Source organism: Borostomias antarcticus, assembly GCF_949987555.1.
Source record: "Borostomias antarcticus genome assembly, chromosome: 2".
NCBI classification, from domain to species: domain Eukaryota; kingdom Metazoa; phylum Chordata; class Actinopteri; order Stomiiformes; family Stomiidae; genus Borostomias; species Borostomias antarcticus.
In genome coordinates, this window is record NC_140235.1 from 6,291,411 (window position 1) to 6,315,213 (window position 23,803).

The window sequence follows — 23,803 nt, forward strand, 5'->3', positions numbered from 1 at the left end:
TGAGTATGGCAAGCTATAAGCTATTAATACAAGCATACCGCTCAAAAAGGGCTTAATACATACAACAAACTGATCAGGCTAATCATTTTTTAATGAAAATGACCACAAGACAACCTCCTGTGCATAGTTGAAATGGTAGTGGGATACGGTGATAAACTGGAGTGATCATTTGACAGCAATTATTAGCCTTTTCCAGGAATGGACATATATGGGATATTTTTAGAATAACAGGAATTTATTCACATACAATGTAAAGGAGTTGATGTGTAGCATGAAGATGAAACGATACACTGAGTTTGGGTGTTTTCAGTCAACGTTGGCGTTGACCGCTTCCAGCTATCGAATGGCCGACTGGTGTAAGATGGATAGCCTAACGTTAGAGAGATAAATGTAGGCTATGGTTATGTTAATAAAGCTAACAATGATGTTGTAACATGCATGCAGCACTGCCGATCTGATCTGAACGATTGATTCATTATTACCATGGATCGGTATTGGGATTGATCAAGGGCGAATGTGAAATAGCAGCCACGAACTCAGCGGGTTATCCGAGATGCGGTAGCAGCGCCCAAAGCTCCTGCTGGCGGGGAGTGAAGCTCTTCAACTCGCCGGTCACTGGCTCCCTGGAGGAATTTAGCCTGGCTGCAATAACGTTATCGCGAACGGTATGAATACCATCTACTAGCAAACGAAACATGTTCAGTTATATTTAACCTGTTAAAACTAAGATGCCTGGATGAAAAAATAATTTCTCCAATTGATATATTTGACAAAAACAGGTTAATATGCAAGCCGGTTTTCATTGCTAAATCAAAGCGGGGAGAGCCGAGAGAGCCGGGAACGTGCGTCTACATTTCACATAAATGTGAACTTTTTCGTGGACGCGCGTCGGCCAGAGAAGCTCAACTGCGCAAGTCAAAAGTCACCGGAAATAGCCAAGTGACTACAAATCTAGCCAAGATGGCGCGGTTCAATAGGCCTTCACTTTAGATTTCGAATCCTGGGGGCTTGGGGATTCAGGAAGCTGAACTACTTACAGTAGCTATTGTTATTGTTTATGTTGCTAGGCTACCTAGTTTGCGGACGTTTACACATGTGTGTGCTGTGACTAAATAGTTCTATGCTAAAAAAAAAAAAAATGTAAAGCCTTTCCAGATGAACTAGAATCTTACTTTATGGCGAATTATATGTCAGAACGCCAACTAACACCTCGGTGAGTTTCTTGTCTTTGAAATTGAGAGTTTAACATGTTTTTGAAAGATTTTTCAAAATGCCCACCCACATCCATTGTATGACAAACGGTGGTAGAGCAGTTATCAGACTCTCTCAAAAGTGTTAGTTTTGTCAACGTTTTGATCTGAACCATTGTATATGATCTTAAAACAGGGCTAAACATGCATTTTCCCTTTACTACTCCTTCAAGTTGTGCCTGGCACAAGGGGAGGAGATGTGTTAAGTCAACCACGGCCTCCCGTTGATCTCCAGTTATTTCCTCTCCAAAGTCAAATGATCCAAACTTGCCATCAACATACAGATAATAAATAGATGTACCCTAACCTACCCTACAAACCCTACCCTACCCTACCCTACATACCCTAACCTACCCTACCCTACATACCCTAACCTACCCTACCCTACCCTACCCTACGTACCGTTTCAGGACCAACCCCCAAAGGTACAACCAGAGAGAGAGGGAGGATGGGGGAGTGCACCGATGTTTTGTTCATCTTGAAATGACTTCTTGCAACAAGATTCTGTCTGAGTGATAGAGCACTGGGCTAGAGCTAAGCTGGTTTAGAGAGGGGAGAGAAGGGGCACATATTACAGATCCTAGATTAAACGGACAGGCATATAGCCTGTGTAACAGAGTTAGAAATATACTATTGGTTATGTGAGTTTAGCTGTAATTGAGCAGCCTTAGCAGTGTTAGTTGTTGTTGAGCCCCCTTTGGAGTTGTGGTGTACTGCAGGTCTGCGAGTGTGTTTTGTCTTTGTGGTGTTGCCGTAGTAGGCTTGACTGCAAAAGGTAGACCTTTGTGCGTTGTGTAAAATGATCCTTGTAATTTATTATTTGTGTGAAAACCCTGTAATTTAGGTTAGGAACACTGATGCATTGCATATGGCTACTATTTGTTTTCACATACACTGTGAGGATTTCTGTTAAGTGTTGTCCACGTTTCTGTTTACTGGCTAGCAACGTTGCATTCCGCGTTCTGGTTGCTTCTCAGACGAGGCCGCATGTGAAATGTGTATTTTTTATTTTTCCAGAGGAATTGCAGACATCTGGAAAACACGTGATTTATTTTTTGTGTGGCTTCGACTCGGGTATGTTGCTCCAAATATGTAAATAGATTATCTCAGATTTCTAAATTCAGCCATGTGTTCTGTACATTCTGCCATCATACTGTGTTTTTGTTCTAAATAATGCGTTTGTTATGTTTTAAGGAAATGTGTGTTCTTTCTGTAAACAAATGATCCCGATGTTGGAGAGAGAAAGCAGAGCAGTAGCGGTAGGCTTGACTGCATGAGCCCCAGAGGAATTGCAGACTCCTGGAAGACCAGTGTTTTATTTTGTGTCTTCCACTCAGAATAAACTGCTAAAAGCACATCGTCGCCTGTCCATCCTGCGACTGCTTGACCGTAGTTACGGTCCATTCACACCCAGGCCTCACGTTTACCAGGTAGGTCTCCTACAGTCCAGTGTAACATAATCTTAATACTACATGTCCAGTAATAATACATCAAATTAGAAAGGGCCAGGCCAGCAAGTTTTTCAGGTCTCTGAAGGGCACTCTTGCTAATTGTATTATTCTAGATAAACAATGTTATGCTCCTCTCCAATGAGTTAAATAAACCCTTTTTTTTCTATAAAGATGGGAATATCTTGAAAAAGGTAGACATTTTGTTTTGACTATTTTAGGGTACTATTATTTTTGCTATTTATTTGTTGTTGTAATGCACTATTTCTTATGTAGCCTATATGTTTAATCATTAATCTGTGCTTACCTTCTCTGTTCTTCTTGCTGCTGTAATGCCCCCTGGGGATTATTAAAGTTGGTCTAACTGTAATGGTAATTGATTTTATTTCATAGCCTGCAACAGGTAAAGTCTGCCAGACCTGGCTGAGCACTGTTCTGTAATAGACAGGGAGGAGACCTAGGGACTCAGCAGACCAGAGAGGAACAGGCATAATATCAGAGATCCAGTCTATCCATAATCGGGACGAGGAGACTGCTGTCTGTAGAATAACTGTTCCTCACCCACCGGCCAGCAGAGAAATTGCTACAAGTGCCAAAAAACAATCTGCCTGCCGAAAAACGACAGCACCCCCTAACTCAGATAGCAAAGTCTAGCACCTGATGACCTCTGTTGGAATAGAAAACATCCACTGATGTCCACTAGCCTGGCTTCACGCTGATCACGTGATCTCAAATGCTGTTACTCTATCTTGGAGAGAGGTCACGTGATCAGGGTCGTGAAGTCAGTTTAGTGGATATATCTGTGGATATGTGCTATTGAAGTGCAATAAAGTGTGTTTTATACAGTATAATATCATATTATGTGAGGGGCTGCAAGTGTAGCCACCTTGGAGAAAAGGCTTTCACCTTTCGAAAACTGTCTTCCCTTCGGTGACTAATGAAATAATTGTATCTGTAAACACAGTACTGCAGACCGAGTGACAAAAGATATTGGCACAATATCGAATGGTTCCTGGCAGGGCGGTATAACGGGTTATAGCCCTGAATCCGCCCTTACCAGGTCTCCATCTCTCTCCTCCCCCCTCCCTCTCCTCCTCCATCTCTCTCTCCTCCTCCATCTCTCCTCTCCATCTCTCTCTCGTCCTCCATCTCTCTCTCCTCCCTCTCCTCCCTGTGTGTTGCAGGTCTGAAGTCGACAGCCCCAGCCTTCATGCATCGAGATCGATCCAAGATGGCGGACCTGCCCCCCCTTCCTGGGCTCAGTGACTCGGTGGAGTTGACCCCTCATCTGGAGATACCCTCTCAACGTACGCATACAGAGTAGAAGTAGTACTAGTAGAGTAGTACTATAGTAGTAGGCTATTGTGTGGTAATAGTACTGTATTAGCCATTAGTGTAAAATTTGTGTAAAATAAACACACAGCAATATAAAATATGAACATTTATTCAAAACGAAGCATCATTCCCTCAATTCTGCCGAGCAAAATAGTTCCTCTTACAAAAGGGTTGCCAAGCAACAGAAGCGTTGGCGTCAAGCATGCATTGGATCAAATGGGAGGCGCATTAATACTGAAAAAGGAATGATACGCGGTCCCAGGTGTGTTACAAAGTATTTTAACACGGCTTCCAGCCAATCAGAATCAAGAACCAGAACTAACCGTTGTATAATAACTATATAATGCATTATTACTATTTATTGTTTATTAGCCTATGGTTGTTGTTCATCATCTTATGCTACCAGCAAGTAAGTATCTCATTGCTCTGTGCAACTGTATACAGTTCATATAATAAAACTACTTAGGAAAACAAGAGAAAGGGTAGGTAAGTTGGGCATCGCCCGGGAGTAACAAATTATTTTCCAACCTGATATTTTGATTCAGTCAAAATCTGTTAGGCATGACAGGCTCTGCGCAACAGGAAGTTGTTTCTATAAAAGGTTTAGCCTTCAGAAAAAGGCACTTCTCTCTGAGAGGCGAAAAGGGCAGGATCCCTCTTGAGGTCTAGGAGTGCACGTGCCTGACTGTTAGTGGGGTTTGTGTGAGTGTGTACTCTTGTCAGTTTCACTGTGTGACATGATAACCCTGTATGTGTTTGTCTCATGTTAACCTGTGTGTGTGTCAGACGTGTTAGAGGTGAAGCAGAGGTCAGAGGTGAAGCAGAGGTCAGAGGTGAACCAGAGGTCAGAGGTGAACCTATACTGCAGAGCGAGGAACCTGAGAGACAGAGCCAGAGTCAACTACACTGAGCAGGAGCCAAAAGATGACCACTACCTCTGTAAGAGAGCTGCTCTCTCTCTGTATATCCTCTCCCTCCCTCTCTCTTCTCTCTCTCTTCCTTCCTGTTTATCCCTGCTCAGTCTCTCTCTCTCTGTTTATCTCTCCTCAGTCTCTCTCTGTTTCTCTCCTCAGTCTCTCTCTCTGTTTATCTCTCCTCTGTGTCTCTCTCCTATCTATCTCTCTGTCTCTTTCTCTCTCTGTTTATCTCTCCTTGGTCTCTCTCCTCCCTGTTTATCTCTCTATCTCTGTCTCTCAGTCTCTCTCCCTCCCTCGTAAGTTTACCGTTTAGTTTTGCCAGTTTGAAACCTTGAACATTCTAGAACTGCTATTTTCTTGATTTGTTTTAAAGACTCATGATGACACAGGTACTGATAGGTCAACCAGGCTCACTGTCACAGATGCACACACACACACACACACACATACACACACAGTCTCTCTTTCTCTCTCATCTGTCTCTTTAAACTCCTCTCTCTCCATCTCTTTCCCTCTCTGTAATGCACTGCGTCTCTCTCCTCCCCCTCTCCTCCCCTCTCCAGACTGTGAGGAGTGTGAGTCTTTCTTCCTGGAGGAGTGTGAGCTCCACGGCCCCCCCCTCTTCATTCCGGACACCCTGGTGGTCCTGGGGGTGTCTGACCGGGCCAGACTGACCCTCCCACACGGCCTGGAGGTCAAGAGGTCACGGATACCCGGGGTGGGGCTAGGAGTCTTCAACTGTGGGGAGGCGGTTGCCAAGGGAACCCACTATGGCCCCTACGAGGGGGAGGTGATGGAGAAGGAGGAGGCCATCAAGAGCGGATACTCCTGGGTGGTGGGTATGAGGGCGGTGGTGTGTGTGTGTGTGTGTGTGTGTGTGTGTGTGTGTGTGTGTGTGTGTGTGTGTGTGTGTGTGTGTGGAGGGGTGTTTAAATGATCCTCATTAACCCCCTCAGGATGCGCCACATTTCAAAATGACAACAGATTATATTTATACTTCTAGTTCTGCGAGATTTTATCATACACACATGCAGCAAAAACATTGCCGGAATCCTTATAGTCGTGCCTTTCCGGGTTTAGCATAGTCAAATAATATGTGATTTTTAAAATAAGCTTAATTACACAAAAATGTAAGCTTGCATTATCTTGCATATTACTGTCAGACCCCCAGCAATGTACAGTCCCCTTTCTGTTGACATTCTAATGGGGGCTAATTGACCTGGATTGATAGGGCGCTTTCTCTGTGGACATCCATTCACATTCTAAACAGGTAACAGGGTGCGAGATGGCCATGGGTACATTGACGGTTTGTAAACAAAAGCCCTATTCGCTATCTGTCTATTTCTACATTATAAAGCGTTATAGAACTATTCTATTCTATAACGTAGTAGTCCGCTAGAATAGGGCTAAAGCGTGTAGAGGTATTTTCAATGTCCCGTACAAGTTGTACGCTCATATGGTTATTGGTAATTTTCCCCGTGGTGAGAGGGGCTTGTATGACTAGAGTTACTGTTGCTCTACCAAAATTAGCCTGATATAGCAGTAAAAAATATAAAGTCAATTCACAAGTCCTTCACAAGTTTTTGATTCATAGAGATTGCTTTGAGCACTTTAATTGAGTATTTCTCCCGATTGCGCGTGCAACATATTTGAGGGTTGTTTTGCAACATTGGATATATTTATTGTTCTCAATGGTGTCAATTTCAAAGCGTTTCTCGGGTTTCACCTTTCACCTGCTATTCTCCGATATTCTCCCATCAAGTTTGTTTTTTATGAATCCCAAAGTTTGCTCAGGAGTGGCGTCTTCTTTTGTGCGTGTTGTTATTGTTGTATTATTCTGTTTTGCTGATGATGAAGTCTAGGATGTAGAGTATTAGATGATTTTTTGTCTGCATGTTTCTTTTCAGCACACTGCTCTGACAAAGCGCTGTGCGTTTGAGTGATTCCATGTCCTGTGCATGATGTCCATGCAAATAGCCTACGAGACATGTTGACTGTTTGTGTACCAAATACATTGAAATACATTCTCTTGATGGACAGGCAGACAGACAGGCTGTTACTGTCCTTTGTCCAAGATGATGGCCCATTGTGAAAGATCATGGGGTGTTGTGTTGGTAATTAATATTCTGATTGCCTGCTAATTAGCCAGCTAAATGTGGGAACTGTTCTGGCTAAACCCTTCTTTTGGCTATTTAGATCTAAGTTGTTCCAAATAATTTTGACATCATTACAACCAAGACTTTGATTAACAACTTTCATATTGACAAAACTGGGTGTGTTTTTACATTTGTGAGGGCAGAAAAGACTAGTCTTTAAACGTTTGTGTTTGTAGATCTATTTACATACTGAATATGCTACTGCCCAAACTATTGAAAGCATATAAGTGTAGTTGTGATTTTTCTTCAAATAAAAACACGAATCACTTTGGAGTAAGTGTGCATTAAGTTGATGAAATGTAGATAAGTATCAGACACCAAAATCACTAATCTGAAAAAATCAGCACGGACCTGAAGGGGTTAATAAAAAGATTGATCTCAGGAGTTTTTTCTCTTTAACATTAGATGTCTGTCTGTGTTCTCAGATCAAGAGCAGAAACTGTGATGAGTACATCGATGCCAAAAGAGAGACGTACTCCAACTGGATGAGGTGAGGAACCAAGTAAATTGGTCTCCATCTACATCCCTCCTCTCTCTTACTTCAAATAAACCATCTCTCCAGTCTTGAATCTTTCTCTCCCTTCATACAGACAGTCCCTACATCTCACCCACTTTGTTTTCTCCCTCCCCCTCTTCCTTCATCCTTCCTTCCTCCCATCTCTCCCTCGCTCACCTGTTTGTTCTTATGAACCCACCCCCCACTCTCCCCCAGGTATGTGAACTGTGCCCATACTGAGGAAGAGCAGAACCTGGTAGCGTTTCAGTACCGTGGAGGGATCCTGTTTCGCTGCTGTCGGCTGCTGGCTGTCGGGGAGGAGCTGCTGGTCTGGTACGGACAGGAGTACAGATACAAGAGCATCTCCTTCGACTACTTCTGGGACAAAAAGAGCACCGCTAGAGGTATCTGTCCTCAACTCTTCTTCCCTCTGTCTTCTCCTCCATCTCTCTCTCATCCACCTCTTTCCTTAAAGCTGAAAGAACCAGAGGTCTGCTAGTCATAATAGTAACCGCTGTCCAAGTAGCTCTCCTCTACCATCCTTCCCTCTCTCCTCTCCTCTGTCTTTTTCCCATAGTGCCAGCCAGCAGACAAGACATGTGCATACAACGTGAAATTCAGGACACTCTTGGATGCAACGAAACAGGGGACGCTACGTCACGAACAGCGACGGCCCCTGTGCAAATCACTGTTGTGCGGCACACAAATTGCCGATGTTAGGCAGGCACACTAGCTATGTACAGAATGGAATGCTGTTAGTTGCCATGGAACATGGTAGCTTGACTAACGTTAATGAGTGCTGGCTAGCTTATTCTAGCTAAGTTAGCTAATGCCATGGGCTTCAACGTATTCATGCTTGTTTTCTCTTCTCTCTCTCCTCATTTTTTTCACTCCTCTCTCTCTCCTCTGTTGCTCTCCCTCACTCTCTCTCAGCCAGAGGACCCTCTTGCATATCTTTCTCTCTCCTGTCCTCAATCTGAAGTTGTGGTGTCGTTGTGCTCCCCCCCCCCCCCCCCCCCACGAGCTACATATAATCACTCTATACAGTATTTGAACTTGTACTACAGGTGTGAGAATACTTTTTAATGTTTGTCTCTCTCTCTTTCACTCTCCCAGGAGTGATGTCAGACTTGGGTGAGACTCAGGTGTTCTCCTGCTCCGAGTGCCCATTCACCTACACCTCCCAGATCTACCTCCACAAGCACATCAAGAGGAGCCATGACAACCTCTACGTCTCTCTGCTGAGGAGTGGAGAGATCAGACCAGAGACTCTCTCCTCGTCGTCGTCGTCGTCCTCTCAATCACTCCCTATCACCACCTCCAACACCCCCCTCACCCCAGCCCCCGCCCAGAGACAGACAGACACAGACAAGCCAAGACCGTACCACTGTGACCAGTGTGGGAAGAACTTCATTCAGTCAGGTGACTTAAAGAGACACCGGCGTGTTCATACAGGAGAGAAGCCATACCACTGTGACCAGTGTGGGCAGAACTTCATTACGTCAGCACACTTAAAGAGACACCGGCGTGTTCATACAGGAGAGAAGCCATACCACTGTGACCAGTGTGGGAAGAACTTCATTCAGTCAGGTGACTTAAAGACACACCAGCATGTTCATACAGGAGAGAAGCCGTACCCCTGTGACCAGTGTGGGAAGAGCTTCACTAAAAACAACCATCTCAGGACACACCAGCGTGTTCATACAGGCGAGAAGCCATACCACTGTGACCAGTGTGGGAAGAGCTTCATTAAAAAGGACAATCTCAGGTCACACCAGCGTCTTCATACAGGAGAGAAGCCATACCACTGTGACCAGTGTGGGAAGAACTTTGCTCATTCAATAAACTTAAAGGAACACCAGCGTGTTCATACGGGAGAAAAGCCATACCACTGTGACCAGTGTGGGAAGAACTTCACTACGTCAAGAAAGTTAAAGACACACCAGCTTATTCATACAGGCGAGAAGCCATACCACTGTGACCAGTGTGGGAAGAACTTCAATCAGTCAGCAAACTTAAAGACACACCAGCGTATTCATACAGGAGAGAAGCCATACCACTGTGAGCAGTGTGGGAAGAACTTCACTCAGTCAGGAGAGTTAAAGACACACCAGCGTATTCATACAGGAGAGAAGCCATACCACTGTGACCAGTGTGGGAAGAACTACACTGAATTACAACACTTGAAGTCACACCAGCGTGTTCATACAGGAGAGAAGCCATACCACTGTGACCAGTGTGGGAAGAAATTCACTAGGTCATCAGATTTAAAGACACACCAGCGTGTTCATACAGGAGAGAAGCCATATCACTGTGACCAGTGTGGGAAGAACTTCACTCAGTCGGGAGAGTTAAAGACACACCAGCATGTTCATACAGGAGAGAAGCCATACCACTGTGACCAGTGTGGGAAGAGCTACACTCAATTACAACACTTAAAGTCACATCAGCGTGTTCATACAGGAGAGAAGCCTGTCCTGTAACATCTGGGCCCTGACGCCTGGTTTTAGATAGATTGAATCCAGCTTCACCAATGAAAATGAACGCATGACTCTTTGTAGCTGCACCAAAGTCCAGGACTGTCTAACAAAGTGAATACACTGTACCCCGAATATGGTTGAACTCAAAACACAGGACTACAATGACCTGTGGGGGGGGGGTGTTGGGTCAGACACATTCAGTCAAAACTGCAGGCAAGGCAAGTGGCCCCGCAGACCACCCCCCCTCTAGAATGAGATCACCTGCCTAGGTCACTGTCTAAATTAATCTATGCAGAGCCTATAGGACACAATCTACTGCCATTACTGTACTACAGTATAGTACAGTGACAGTACAGTGGTCATGGCGAAGGTCTTCAACCCTAACACTGTTCCTCTTAAATGGAACCCTGTACAGCGTCATCACACGTTGTGGTTGACGCAAGATGCGGCAGAGTGTTGATATACTGACATGGTTGATATTATGGAGTGTTGTGTGGTCTGCGATGATTTGTTCTAGTTGATGTAGGCGGATGGCGTTGTTTGCCAACACTATAGACATTACAGACATTACGTTACAGACATTTAGCTGACACTTTTATCCAAAGCAACTACAATAATTGCCTTTAATATAGGAAAAACATAATTCACAAGTGCATCTCCTTTCTAAAACAAGTAACTAAGTGCAAAATCTAATGCTGAAGGCAAAGTGGAAGAATTGCATTCTAAATCTAGACAGTGGCCAGTTCATGGTCAATAATAATAATAATAATAAATTACATTTATGTAACACTTTAAAGACCTAATGACGCTTTATACAGTGAAACAAGTCAGACAGACAAGAGACACCAGATAACTAAATAGCTTATAGCCATTAGGCCAAAGGCCTTGGGATCAGTTATGAATCAAGTTAAAGAACTGACTTAAAGTGAACAAATTCAGAGAAATCCAAGAGAAACTAAATGACAACTGCAGGCATATATAAATATATAAGAATATAATTATATAAATAATATAAAAGAATATAATATATAAACAGAACATGACTGATTCATTATGGATGAGGAAATAAGGAGTTATAAGGGTCAAAAATAGTGACTGGGGGATGACAGACACTTCTTTCTACATCATATTTCGCATTAAAGAGGCAGCTATGGGGAAAACAATATTTCAGGGGTGACAGGAGTAAGTGGGGTTATAGAGGGAGGAGCTAGAGCACGTCCCTGACAGTGCACAGCAGGCTACAGTAGGCTAAATATCAGCAGTAGGCTAAATATCAATAAAACTAAATAAAAGAAATGGAATATAATAACGATTGATGTGGTGTAATTATACATAAAAAACAGTAGGGTTACACTGGCTCACTGGAATGGCTTACGCGCTTAATAGAATGGCACCTTAATTAATTAGATCAATTACACCTGTGTTTAGCCTATTATGACACTTCAACATGACTGCTGGGGAAAATGTCTGTGATTGGTGAGCTTGCTGAAGGCAAGAAGGCTTTGTGCAATGATTCTCGCTTTGTGTAATGAAACTAGTATTAAAGTTGCCTTTTTTTTTTTTTTTTATTCAAAATGGCCTAGGTCTAAAACACCAAGCGGAGAAAACGACGCACGAGACAAAAGTAGTTTTCCCATCAAGCTGTAATTTGCTTGTGTCTTGTTACAGCCTGAGGGCGCTAGAGAACAGTGTGAGGTACAACCGCGTTGGAATGTGCTGTGGATGGGAGTTGAATAAAGATATGGAAGCTGCAATTCTCCCTGTCCATTCCTTATAATGATGCACAATACCAATCTTTGCTGCATACGCTGTCACGAATGTTTGAATAAACTTTGTCTTCATGTGAGGCTGAAAGCAAAAGGGCGAAGACGGCATTAACTACTCTTAAATACATTATGTACAAGTTACAATGGGAAAACATCGGCTTAATTGTTAGATAATGAGGTGGCTCTTAAAAGAGCCTTTGGTGATGTAGAGAAAGCAAATCATGCCATTTTAGGCGCGCTCTCCGCGAATGCGGCGGGCCAACTGGATGTCTTTGGGCATGATGGTTACTCTCTTGGCGTGGATGGCGCACAGGTTGGTGTCCTCGAACAGGCCGACCAGGTATGCCTCGCTGGCCTCCTGCAGTGCCATCACAGCAGAGCTCTGGAACCGCAAGTCAGTCTTGAAGTCCTGGGCGATTTCCCTCACCAGGCGCTGGAAAGGCAACTTCCGGATCAACAGCTCGGTTGATTTCTGGTAACGACGGATCTCTCTCAGGGCTACTGTGCCCGGCCTGTAACGATGAGGCTTCTTCACACCGCCGGTGGCTGGTGCGCTCTTACGAGCAGCCTTGGTGGCGAGCTGCTTCCTCGGGGCTTTGCCACCAGTGGATTTGCGGGCGGTTTGCTTGGTTCGGGCCATGACGTCAGCTTTCTTCTCTGCGACTGCGAGTCAGAATACTAACGTCGACAAAAAACAAAGTACAATTTTTATACCGTCAGCAGTCGTGCGCTGATTGGACGGCCTGTCTGGGCGGCTTCATTGGCCGGCTGTCGCCTCCTTCTCCATTGGTCATTAACACGGGGTTTGGGATTGGACAAGACGACAAAGGCAAATGGGCGCCATACGCAAGGTATAAAAAATCGACCGCTGTAGTATCGCAACACTTTGGCTCCGAGTTACTTGATAGATCGAAAATGAGCGGAAGGGGAAAAACAGGAGGGAAATCCAGGGCCAAGGCCAAGACCCGGTCATCCCGCGCCGGTCTCCAGTTCCCCGTAGGTCGTGTCCACAGACTTCTCCGTAAGGGTAACTATGCCCAGCGTGTGGGAGCTGGCGCACCGGTCTACCTGGCCGCTGTGCTCGAGTACCTGACTGCTGAAATCCTGGAGTTGGCCGGCAACGCTGCCCGCGACAACAAGAAGACTCGTATCATTCCCCGTCATCTTCAGCTGGCTGTCCGCAACGACGAGGAGCTCAACAAGCTACTCGGAGGCGTGACGATTGCCCAGGGCGGCGTGCTGCCCAACATCCAGGCAGTGCTTCTCCCCAAGAAGACCGAGAAGGCTGTCAAAGCCAAGTAAAGTCGTTACTGAACTTCAGTTTCCCAACATCCCCAAAGGCTCTTTTAAGAGCCACCCACTTCACTTCTTAAAGAAAGCGCAATATGTATTTTCATACCAAGTTTTTAAGACTTGGCCTACTAAGACCTACAACGTTGCCAATCCTCCAAGTAAACCCATGTTATTTCTCTTAAGGGTTTGTCACGAGGATTCAGAAACGTCTCGGGATTGTTTTAATGTGCCATCAATTGCATGCTGCCTACAGTTGTCAGTGTACCGGCATATAGTTTTCTTGATCACTGGGCTGTTTGATCTGTGTTTTGGATTGAATCGCATTGTGTTGCGTTTTGTGTATGAAGTGCGCTACCATAAAGGGAACAATTCACGTCAAGTAACGTTTGACTTGTAATGCCTGTTGATCCTCCCTACTAAATAGACCTCCATTGACTTTCCGTCCTGTCCGAAATAGAAAGGCAGAAAAGAGCAGCAGCTCTGAATGATCCCATCAGCCCCAACAGACTGCTTACTACCTGTAGCCTACTACTAATACTATCCTACTCCGTCCTTCACCAGGTGTCATGCGCAGCATGATCTGCAAAAAAAAAAAAAAAAAAAATCTTACCTACCGGTGTGCCACCACACTTTAGCTCAACTTTGTAAGTCGCTTTTGATAAGTGCCTGCTAAATGACCCAATTGCATGAGCACCAGGAGCTACACGGTCAGACACTAGTCCTGTTTTAGTTCAACCTGCTGCTATATAGACAAATACAAGCGAAATTAGTATGGGCACATGGCGAAAGACAGCTTATGCCTTGATCTACTGCCACTTACATTACCACCAGAGGGCAAACAGAGAGAATGCATGGAGGTCTATGGAGGTTTTTCAAAAAGCCTTTTATAATTTGTGATGTAAAATGAAGTGTGTCATGATTGAAGTAGTAAGTATGGCCAGTGGACGTACCACAGTCATAACTCTGTCTTCTTTAAATATGAGATCGTAAGTGAAGCGGCTGTTCAAATTATAAAATGGCTGTGGCTGGAGGCAAGCCGGTCGAAATTTAGCCAGAGGCCACAGCAAGGCGGCGATCGGCGCTGATTATTGACTGCGCAGTCCTGATCCTTACGAACGAGCCCACGGTCAGCGCTTGTCCCCAGCTCTCTCACTAACTCTGCTAATTTTGGGCGCCAGAATGACGATATTCATAAACTATCCTAGTGTTGATCTGATCCAAAGCCTCAACAATTTAGTCCTAGAGTTGACATCCCAAGCCTGTGCTGTGGAAGTTCATTACAATGAAACATCAGCGTGCATAAAACGCGCACCCGCATGAATAAGGTACCCATACATTGAGATGCTTTTATGGAAAGGGGTGGGTGGCTCTTAAAAGAGCCTTTGTTATGTAGGAGGACGAAAACAGGACGTTTACTTCTTCTTGGGGGCTGCCTTCTTCGCCTTGGCAGCCCTGGGCTTTGCAGCTTTGGGCTTGACGGCCTTCTTGGGGCTCTTAGCTGGGGCTTTCTTGGGTGTCGCGGGCTTCTTAGCCTTTTTGGGGCTCTTGGCTGGGGCCTTCTTAGCCGCTACTGGCTTCTTGGCTTTCTTGGGCGATTTTTTGGCGGCTGCAGGCTTCTTAGCCACAGCCTTTTTGGGCTTCTTGGCCGCAGCGGGCTTCTTGGCGACTACTTTTTTGGCCTTCGGGGCGGGGGTCTTCTTAGCTGGCGTCTTTGGCTTCACCTCGGCGGCCTTGTTGATCTTGAAAGAACCGGAGGCGCCAGTTCCTTTGGTCTGTACCAAAGTGCCCTTGGTGACGAGGCTCTTGACGGCAATCTTGACGCGGGAGTTGTTCTTCTCCACGTCGTAGCCGCCGGCAGCAAGAGCCTTCTTGAGCGCTGCCAGGGATACACCGCTCCTCTCCTTGGAGGCGGAAACGACCTTGACGATAAGTTCGCCGACGCTGGGTCCCACTTTCTTGGGCTTGGCTGCTGCCTTCTTCCTGGGTGCCTTGGCCGGAGCGGCGGCTGCGGGGGCTGGGGCGACTTCTGCCATGTCTAGTTTCAATTTGCCCTCTAGTAACACACACGCTGGTTTTGCTGACTACGACGTTTTTAAGAGCTTTATTGATAATTTTAGTACATTACAAAAAATACAATACTTGACAGTTTAACAACAATAATAATATTATATAATAATCAGATTAAAAATTCAAAGTGCCATTGTGCAATAGCCAGTTGAATAACAGGCCTACAATTCAATACAATATTACAAAACAATAAACAATTCAAGTCAGGTCAGATCAATTGTGGCCCAGTTAAGTCTTGGGTGTGTCCTGTTTAGATCAATGGTCCTTCTCCTTTTGAGTTCGGTTTTGATCTGTTTTAAAACCATACATGAGCCAATGAAGGTGCCATCGATAGACATTTTGCACCGGGTTTTCCATAGTTTAAAAACAGTGATACAGATACATATATAAAACAGTTTATGGTTGTCGGTGCTGTCAAAATTGGCATACACCATTTTCCATTCGCAAGGCACTTTGACTCCTATATCATAAATTTTTTTCCATACATATTTGGCTCTATCACATTCTATTATAAGGTGTTCTATTGTTTCTATTTCTTTACAGGTTGGCATTGGGCACTCCACTGTCCTGACTGAGGGGAGGTAGTTCAGCACCTCTCTGACGGGTAGCTTGCCGTTTACCGTCAGCCACATAGTGTCACGCATGACTCCAGATATATCATCACAGTTTAAATATTTGATTAATTGTTTACTTTGGTCTTCTGTTAAATCTTTATACAATACCATCCCCCCATAGAGGTGGTCACTTATCTGTTGATATATGCTTTTGCTAGTTTGAGAGCACCAATCAATATTTAGACCGGCGTACTTGTCTACGAAGACTGCATATGACACCTTGTGGCCAGGTACGGTTGGTCCACGTCTTGTTCGTTTCCACTGGTCTTTTTCCCCTATCCATGTTGCTTTATTTTGTATTCCTTTTGCCATGTTTTTACAATAAGCTATGTTCAGCTTCAGGCCAACATCTACAGCACCGAGACCACCATGTGCCGTGCTCTTATACATCAGGGCTCTCTTTGCCACTTCCCTGTTGCTTCCCCATATAAAACGAACACACATTTTATTAATCTTTTGCATTGTGGTTGCAGGTGGTGGGAGTATGTTGGCTAAAAAAAGTAGTTTTGATATAATAAAGGTCTTTACAATCTGTATTTTTGAGTTGTATGTACTTGTCCTGAATCTCCACTTGTTAGTCTCTTCTTCTATTTCTTTTTCTTTTCTCTGCCAATTTTTGTGTATGACATCCTTATTGCTGAATAAAATTCCTAATATTTTCATTTCTTCTTTTACATCTATGAGCAGCTTAGGTTTTTTCTTTTCCTCTCCTATCCAGATGCACTCAGTTTTGCTATCATTTAGCTTGGCTCCTGAAGCCTGCTCATACTCATGAAAGTGTTCTCTCACTATGTCGAGTTCCTTCTGATTTTTTATAAAGACAGTCACGTCGTCGGCATAGGCAGCCACCCTCTCTCTTGTCCTATGCGGCTGACCTTAAACGGTCAGCCGCAAAGGGTTGACCTTAAACGCGACATGAGAACCGTGTGGACTCAGCTACCCAACTCTGCAGCTCCCGGTTACCAAAATGCTTCTCCTCTTGTGTTTTCTCCTGGCGAATAAAGGGCTAAAAATCAAAGTTGGAGTGGAGCAGAAGTCCTAAAGCGAATGTGACAAGGAGTAACCTATTTGCCGTTCGAAATAAAGCGGTTTGGGTAGCGGTGGCCTCGTCTGTTTAGTAGCGACTGTGTGAAAACATTGCCGTTGATCTCTCGGATGGAGCTGTGCAAACTGGGTTTCCACTGGCATTTGACTCCTAAAGTGTCTAAAAGTGCAAGCGATTATGGACACAAACCGTTGCCCAGTGAGCAAAGTTGTTTGGCGAGGGACTAAAATGATTTAGGGTACACAGATGTGGTGCCGGAGTTTTTAAACAGGGTCTCTTTTGGGGTGCGTAAAGCACAGTGTTGAAACTGGGTCTGAGCCCTGGTCCCTATAAAAGTGGTGTCTGTCCGTGTGTGTATGCTACCTTTCTCAGAGGGTGACTCTCATTTGGATTCCCTGCAGAATGACTCCCTCTGGTCTTTTTAGACTAGGCTACTACTACTACTACAGTCTACGTCCCTCGTCTGGCGCAATGTCGTCGTTTGGTTGGTATGGCTATGCAGTAAAGTGACCTGAGGCGCACCGGCTTCGTCTCACCTGGGTTGGTTTAGGAGGAGTCTCTGAGCACACCTATGTCATAGTTCCCTTTGAGGAGCGATGAGTTGGACTCATTGTACATGGGTTGAGGGTTAGGGTTAACCGACTTCTGATTTCGATTGCTGCCTGGAGACCGTGCATTGTTGTTGAGGCAGTGACCTGCACGCTAGCTCCCTAGGGTTTCGTCATTTAGATTGTACCACAGCTTGTTCTCATTCAATAACCTCCTTTCTTAGTAGCCTACAAATCAAACCAAATGAAATCGCCTAAAAGCACATTGGTTGCAGAGGGCAGAAAGGTGCAACATAGCCCAACAATCACAACACACTCTTTTTCTTTTTACTTAATTTGATGACCTGACTATATACATCTCTTCATCGTGTAATTGAATGTGCCATGAGAATTACACAAAGCTTAACAATTTGAAGAAGCCTAGCTTAGGCTTTAGGTAGGCTCCAACTGAAGATGTAGGCTACACTTTACACTTCACACGGAAAGTGCTTATTGATGAGTGATCAATTGATCAAAACTCCTTCTGTGCTGTTCTTTACTAAACTAGCCTACCTGACGTGAATATGCGTGGTCGAGGAAAAAGTAAATGAATTTGGCATAGTTTCTGAAAATAGTAAGCTTTTTATTTCTATAGCGCTCTTCATAGCACGGATGCACAGAATGCTTTACAGTAATACATTAAAAGGCAATACAACACGAGACAAAATTAAAACGACACAGAACAGAAAAAACAGAACATTGCGAGCAGCAAGGTGTTATAGATGGCCGAAGGCCTGCCTGAACATCTGTTTCTTAAGAAGTTTTTTGAACATGAGTTCAGTGGATGACTCTCTCAGGGCCTGGGGAAGAGTATTCCAGAGTCTTGGCGCCACCGCCTCTAATGCTGTGTCACCCTGGGCACTGTTCTCGGCATTCTCAAGAGACCGGGCCTCTGCCTGACATTGTGAGCTACTAGGCTATTGTAGCTATATCCCCAAACAGTGGTGAGCACCATGGCCCTGGTCATATTCAAACCCCTCTCTCTGCCACTCTTTTCAAACACATGCACACACACTGAAACATGCTAGTGTTGAATGTGTACTTTACATGCCCACGTACGCACACGCACACACACTCAGGTCGCCTGGTGAAAATTTCAGCCTTTGACCCATCCTATGCTATCCTTCCTCCAAGGGCTGCCAGGAGGGCAGAAAAAAACGGAGAGGGGGGGTCCCGGCATGTGCAATTGATTTGGGTCACATGTGAAACGAGGGCGTCAAGCTCAACGCAGATATTAGAGGGAGCCTTGCCTAAATATTTGCATACCCCTCCATATATAGTGGGTGAATACCAGCGGCTTCTTACATTTGTTCCTGTGAAGCAACGAATAATCGAGATGCCTGAACCTGCTGCGAAATCCGCGCCCAAGAAGGGCTCCAAGAAAGCCGTCTCCAAGACCGCTGCCAAAGGCGGCAAGAAGCGCAGAAAGTCAAGGAAGGAGAGCTACGCCATCTACGTGTACAAAGTCCTGAAGCAGGTCCACCCCGACACTGGTATTTCCTCCAAAGCCATGGGGATCATGAATTCCTTTGTGAACGACATCTTCGAGCGCATTGCCGGTGAGTCCTCTCGCCTGGCTCACTACAACAAGCGTTCTACCATCACCTCCAGGGAGATCCAGACCGCCGTGCGCCTGCTGCTCCCCGGTGAGCTGGCCAAGCACGCCGTGTCCGAGGGCACTAAGGCAGTGACCAAGTACACCAGTTCCAAGTAAAGCGGCTGCTTTCCACGGCTCCAAACTACCCCAAAGGCTCTTTTAAGAGCCACCCACTTTCTGTAAAATAATGCAATTCCATGGCGATTTAGATTGTTGGCTACTTTTCGTACATCTCGCAAACTGCAAATGCTGCAATTGGTCACCGAATGTGCCTTTTGTTGTCCAATCTGCGATTGTAGAATTCTTTTTTTTTTTTTTTTACAATGTATATGTACCTCATCTTTCCAGGGATCAAGTTATCGAAGTAGCATACAGTCCCATCTATAGCTAGATTGATCACTAATTTTTGCTATTGCACCCTTTTTCCAAACTCCCGCCTCTGGAAGACGGCGAGGCTGGATCTGCTTCTTGAATATCGTACGATGTGGAGCTCATTGCCTCAAACTGAAGATCTAACCCTACCTTTCAGTTTTATGCAAGTTTAAACAATCGATTTGATGTACTGTGCACTGTCATCCTTGTAATTGCATACTTATTCATCTAGTGTCCTTTGTTCATGTATATATTTTAAACGTAGTATTCAAGTCAAATTCAGTGTAGCCCGACTAGAAGGAAACGGAAGATTTCAGTACATAGGTCAGGTCGTCTAAATAGGCTATGGACAGCATACCGAATATTGCAAGGTAATTTTGATATGAATGGGCAACAAACCCGAGTCTGGGATTTTTTTCTGTTTTCCTACAATTAAACAATTTCAACAGTGTTGGCGAACAAGCAATTCATTCTGGTTAACCAGCTGGATTGTAGTTAATGTAGTTATATGCGAGTGTACAACGCAATGCGTATTTCGGAGCTCCTCAGATGCAAGCTCACGATTAATACAACCTTAAAAATAAATATGAGCGTTGACTTAATACCCGAGTTTCACTCAACATGGACACATCGCTTTTAATTGTAGACGTGGGTGGCTCTTAAAAGAGCCGTTGGGTTGGTGGAGTAAAGAAACGGTGAGACGATGCTTATCCGCCGAAGCCGTACAGGGTACGTCCTTGGCGCTTCAGAGCGTAGACGACATCCATGGCGGTGACGGTCTTTCTCTTGGCGTGCTCGGTGTAGGTAACGGCATCACGGATGACGTTCTCCAGAAAGACCTTCAGCACACCACGGGTTTCTTCGTAGATCAGACCAGAAATACGCTTCACGCCGCCACGGCGAGCCAAACGACGGATTGCAGGCTTGGTAATGCCCTGGATGTTATCACGAAGAACCTTACGATGGCGTTTCGCACCTCCCTTTCCGAGCCCTTTGCCTCCTTTTCCGCGGCCAGACATTTTTTGACGGTTTTCTTTTCAATTGTTCTACACGAAACCTTCGAGTTACTGTTCAATTCTCGAAACGGGGCCCGTCTATTATGTCGAAAATGCGGATGTGATTGAACACAGTGAGAGCTCTTTTCTGCTGGGCGGAGCCATGGAGGTATGATGAGACGGCATTGAAAATGGCTGCCTATTCATTTCAATGAAAGTTGCTCACCGGCGCATGAAGCCATTTGACGTAGGCTAGTGGCCAAAGCTCGGTATTGCAAGTCACGTGAAGGCATGCGGCCCAAGACCTATTCCCCATGATTTGTGGATTAGGATAAATAGGGCTAGAAAAGGAACACAAAATGTTTGTATTCATGGCTGAAGATGGTCTGATACGACCGAAGCGGTCCTTTTTTTGTGTGTTGTCACATTAAATCACTTTTTATTTGTATCCTGAGTGCCTCCTCTCTTTTTTGTCAGTGTGCGGGCTTTTTCTTCTATTTTTCCTTGATCAGTGCATTTGGGCCCACGCACCTGACTTAGATTTGAATCAGCCTCATTTTAAGAGCGCCAACTTTTCCTTCAGTTTGAACAGTATGCAAGCCAGCAGGTTCTCTTTTTAACATTAGTTTCAATGTTTCACCTATGGGATGCGCATGCGCGACCCTACGACGGAAGCTTTTATACAGCGTCTGTCGTGATAGGTCAGACTGGCAGTGCATGACAGGAGGCCCCACCCTCCGAGGTTATATACCTGAGTCACCGCGCCAAACGTCATTTTCGGTTTCTTCCCTGTGAAGATTTGTGTGAACCTATGTTCGAGTTGGCAACTCTAAAGCCGCCTTCACACTATTACGGAAAAATTACCGCGGTACGGTTCTGAAAAGACCGGAAGTCATTCGTTTCCTATGAGAGTCCGCAGACCGCATGCGACAGGACTCCGAGGGATGCGGTGCAGACAAAATTCCGCTCCGGTGGACGTCCGTATGCGTTCAAAAAATTGAACTCATCCGGCAAATCCCAGTCCAGCAGTACGACCGGGAAATAGCGTTGCTATGGTTTTGGTAAATAATGGTGTGTGTAAACAATGATAGATCGCTTTCTTGTCACTTTACTTGAATAATTTAATGTAATTAACTATATCAAAAACAGAATTAACAAGCCCATGTGATCTAGTGGAGCACGTTGTCAACATAACAAATATAACGAATATAACCAGACAATCTAACCAGCATAGAGCCGGCTTCGGCTATGGCTAGTTAGCTAACGTTAGCTATAAGCTTCGTAGATTTGTCAAACTTAACAAATACGACACACACACCACCCAAAGCTGTCAAAATATTGGTGTAACTAAGATAGCTGGGTAATAAAATATTTTTTTCCCACAGACACATTTTGCTACAAAGTCTGTAACCTTTTAATATAGTTTGGCAAATTTCTACCGCTTCGATGTCCGCCATGACTTGACAGATCACTGACTGCTCGGTGACGTCGACACTTGACGTATCGTCCGGCAGTTCTATTTCGCGGAGCTTCGCCCCATAGGGGGGCTTCGCTCCTAGTGGTTTACCCCGTTGCCTAGGCAACGCAGACTGAATATGAATATTAAAAATTGAACGCATCTGACAGCCAATCAGGTACAGGTGCCTTACTCTCTAAACTGTATAAAAGAGAGCTAAACCCATCAAACTGCTCCCAAAATATTTCAGCGAGCTGAAATATTGACTGAGTGTGAAGATCTACCACAAGTATGAAGAAAGCGGTCAGCAACCTGGAAGCGGCGGGACTGGGAGACATTCCAGCCCCACCAAAAGCCCTTCTAAGGGCTCAGTGTTGCTGCCGGAAGCTCAACCCGAAGACGGACTGGCACGATTTGTGCTTCGTCTGCCTCGGGGCCCAGCATGCGAGGGATGGTCTGCTTGTGCCTCCCCCGTGCACGCCGTGCTACCTCCTGCCGTTGGTAGAGAGGCAGTATCGTGCTGCGTTTTTTGCTGAGGAAGTTCCTCTGACCCCCGTGGACTCGCTCTCTATGGCAGCCTCCGGTTCGGAGTCCGGTTCTGAGTCCGGTTCTGAGGGAGAGGACGAGGAGGAGGAGGAGGGGAGAGGCGCTGTCGGCGATCGGTTCGGTCATCCAGCCCCCTCCCAGGTGTCTGAACCCGAGGACTCTGACGGTTCGTTGGACCCGGGGGAGGGTTAGAACTCATAGAACTGGAGTAACAATAGGTAACTATCGTTCTATTTCGCGGAGCTTCGCCCCATAGGGGGGCTTCGCTCCTAGTGGTTTACCCACAGAATGGGGTATAGAATGAATATGAATATTAAAAATTGAACGCATCTGTCAGCCAATCAGGTACAGGTGCCTTACTCGCTAAAATGTATAAAAGAGAGCTAAACCCATCAAACTGCTCCCAAAATATAAATATTTCAGCGAGCTAGAATGAGGGTCAGCAGGGCCTGAAGCCCTATGGGGCTACACTCCACTCATAGAACTGGAGTTACAATAGGTAACTATCGTTCTATTTCGCGGAGCTTCGCCCCATAGGGAGGTTTCGCTCCTAGTGGTTTAGGCGGAGCGAGCGATGCCCTATGTACCCCTGCTGAGCCTGACATCCCGACGGGACGTCAAACCCGGCATGGCTGAGGCCAAGGCGCCACAGTAACACAAGCATTATAACCTTACAATGCCATGATACACAGGCCCCGACCCACCCGCCACTATCAGTGCACTGAAGGGCGGGGTAAGAGATGCGCTGAGAAGGAGACTAGGTAGGGCGGCAGTTACGCATGGTAACTCTAGCCTACTATGTCCTTCACACAAGTAAATTACGACCACAACAATCCCACACATAACCCAAAGGGGATGTGGAGATAACAGCCGTATCCACCTGCCAGGAAAAACCTGAGGGCAGGTCACTTGATGGAACTGAACACTAAGGCCAGTAGCACCCAATCAGTCCATCACTCCATGTCCCGCCGCGCACCCCTGACAGCTGTGCTCAGCACAGATGTAGCCAGCGAGTCAGACGGGACATCCAAAATATAGTAGCGGATAAAAGGCGACGGCGTCGACCAAGAGCCATGTGCCGCCACACAAATATCCTCCACACTAACCCCATGAAAAAGGCCACCGACGTAGCCTCTCCTCTAGTGGAGTGCGCTCTGACCCTCCCAGGCAGAGGGCAGCCCGCCACCTTATAGGCTGCTGTGATTCCCTCACACAGCCAGCGGGACAGGCGCTGCTTGGATAGAGGTGACCCAACCTTGCCAGCGCCGTAGCAAACCAGCATGGATGCGTGGACCTCACCGCCGCTGTGGCCTTGACATACCGCGCCAACACACGGACGGGGCTCAGACGGTGTAGGCGAGCATCCTCCCCGTCCTCTTGCGG

General features: G+C 45.6%; 6 protein-coding genes across 6 annotated transcripts; 3 read left to right on the forward strand and 3 right to left on the reverse strand.

Moving 5' to 3' along the window:
• Positions 1-3,929: 3,929 nt before the first annotated feature.
• Positions 3,930-11,755, forward strand: LOC311329543 (histone-lysine N-methyltransferase PRDM9-like; the record flags this gene model as incomplete). Its single annotated transcript, XM_084461418.1, has 7 exons — positions 3,930-4,005; positions 4,820-4,972; positions 5,514-5,785; positions 7,532-7,596; positions 7,819-8,006; positions 8,719-9,663; positions 11,751-11,755. 7 exons carry the CDS (start codon positions 3,930-3,932, stop codon positions 11,753-11,755), a joined length of 1,704 nt encoding a protein of 567 aa, XP_084317544.1.
• Positions 11,756-12,077: 322 nt separating this feature from the next.
• On the reverse strand, positions 12,078-12,488 carry LOC311328012 (histone H3.2; the record flags this gene model as incomplete). Its single annotated transcript, XM_084461124.1, has 1 exon — positions 12,078-12,488. One exon carries the CDS (start codon positions 12,486-12,488, stop codon positions 12,078-12,080), a length of 411 nt encoding a protein of 136 aa, XP_084317250.1.
• A 275-nt stretch (positions 12,489-12,763) lies between these two features.
• LOC311328063 (histone H2A-like) lies at positions 12,764-13,150 on the forward strand (the record flags this gene model as incomplete). Its single annotated transcript, XM_084461179.1, has 1 exon — positions 12,764-13,150. One exon carries the CDS (start codon positions 12,764-12,766, stop codon positions 13,148-13,150), a length of 387 nt encoding a protein of 128 aa, XP_084317305.1.
• A 1,403-nt stretch (positions 13,151-14,553) lies between these two features.
• LOC311327991 (histone H1-like) lies at positions 14,554-15,174 on the reverse strand (the record flags this gene model as incomplete). Its single annotated transcript, XM_084461103.1, has 1 exon — positions 14,554-15,174. One exon carries the CDS (start codon positions 15,172-15,174, stop codon positions 14,554-14,556), a length of 621 nt encoding a protein of 206 aa, XP_084317229.1.
• A 3,616-nt stretch (positions 15,175-18,790) lies between these two features.
• On the forward strand, positions 18,791-19,168 carry LOC311328080 (histone H2B-like; the record flags this gene model as incomplete). Its single annotated transcript, XM_084461201.1, has 1 exon — positions 18,791-19,168. One exon carries the CDS (start codon positions 18,791-18,793, stop codon positions 19,166-19,168), a length of 378 nt encoding a protein of 125 aa, XP_084317327.1.
• A 962-nt stretch (positions 19,169-20,130) lies between these two features.
• Positions 20,131-20,442, reverse strand: LOC311329545 (histone H4; the record flags this gene model as incomplete). Its single annotated transcript, XM_084461420.1, has 1 exon — positions 20,131-20,442. The coding sequence occupies one exon, from the start codon at positions 20,440-20,442 to the stop codon at positions 20,131-20,133; it is 312 nt and encodes a 103-aa protein (XP_084317546.1).
• Positions 20,443-23,803: the final 3,361 nt, after the last annotated feature.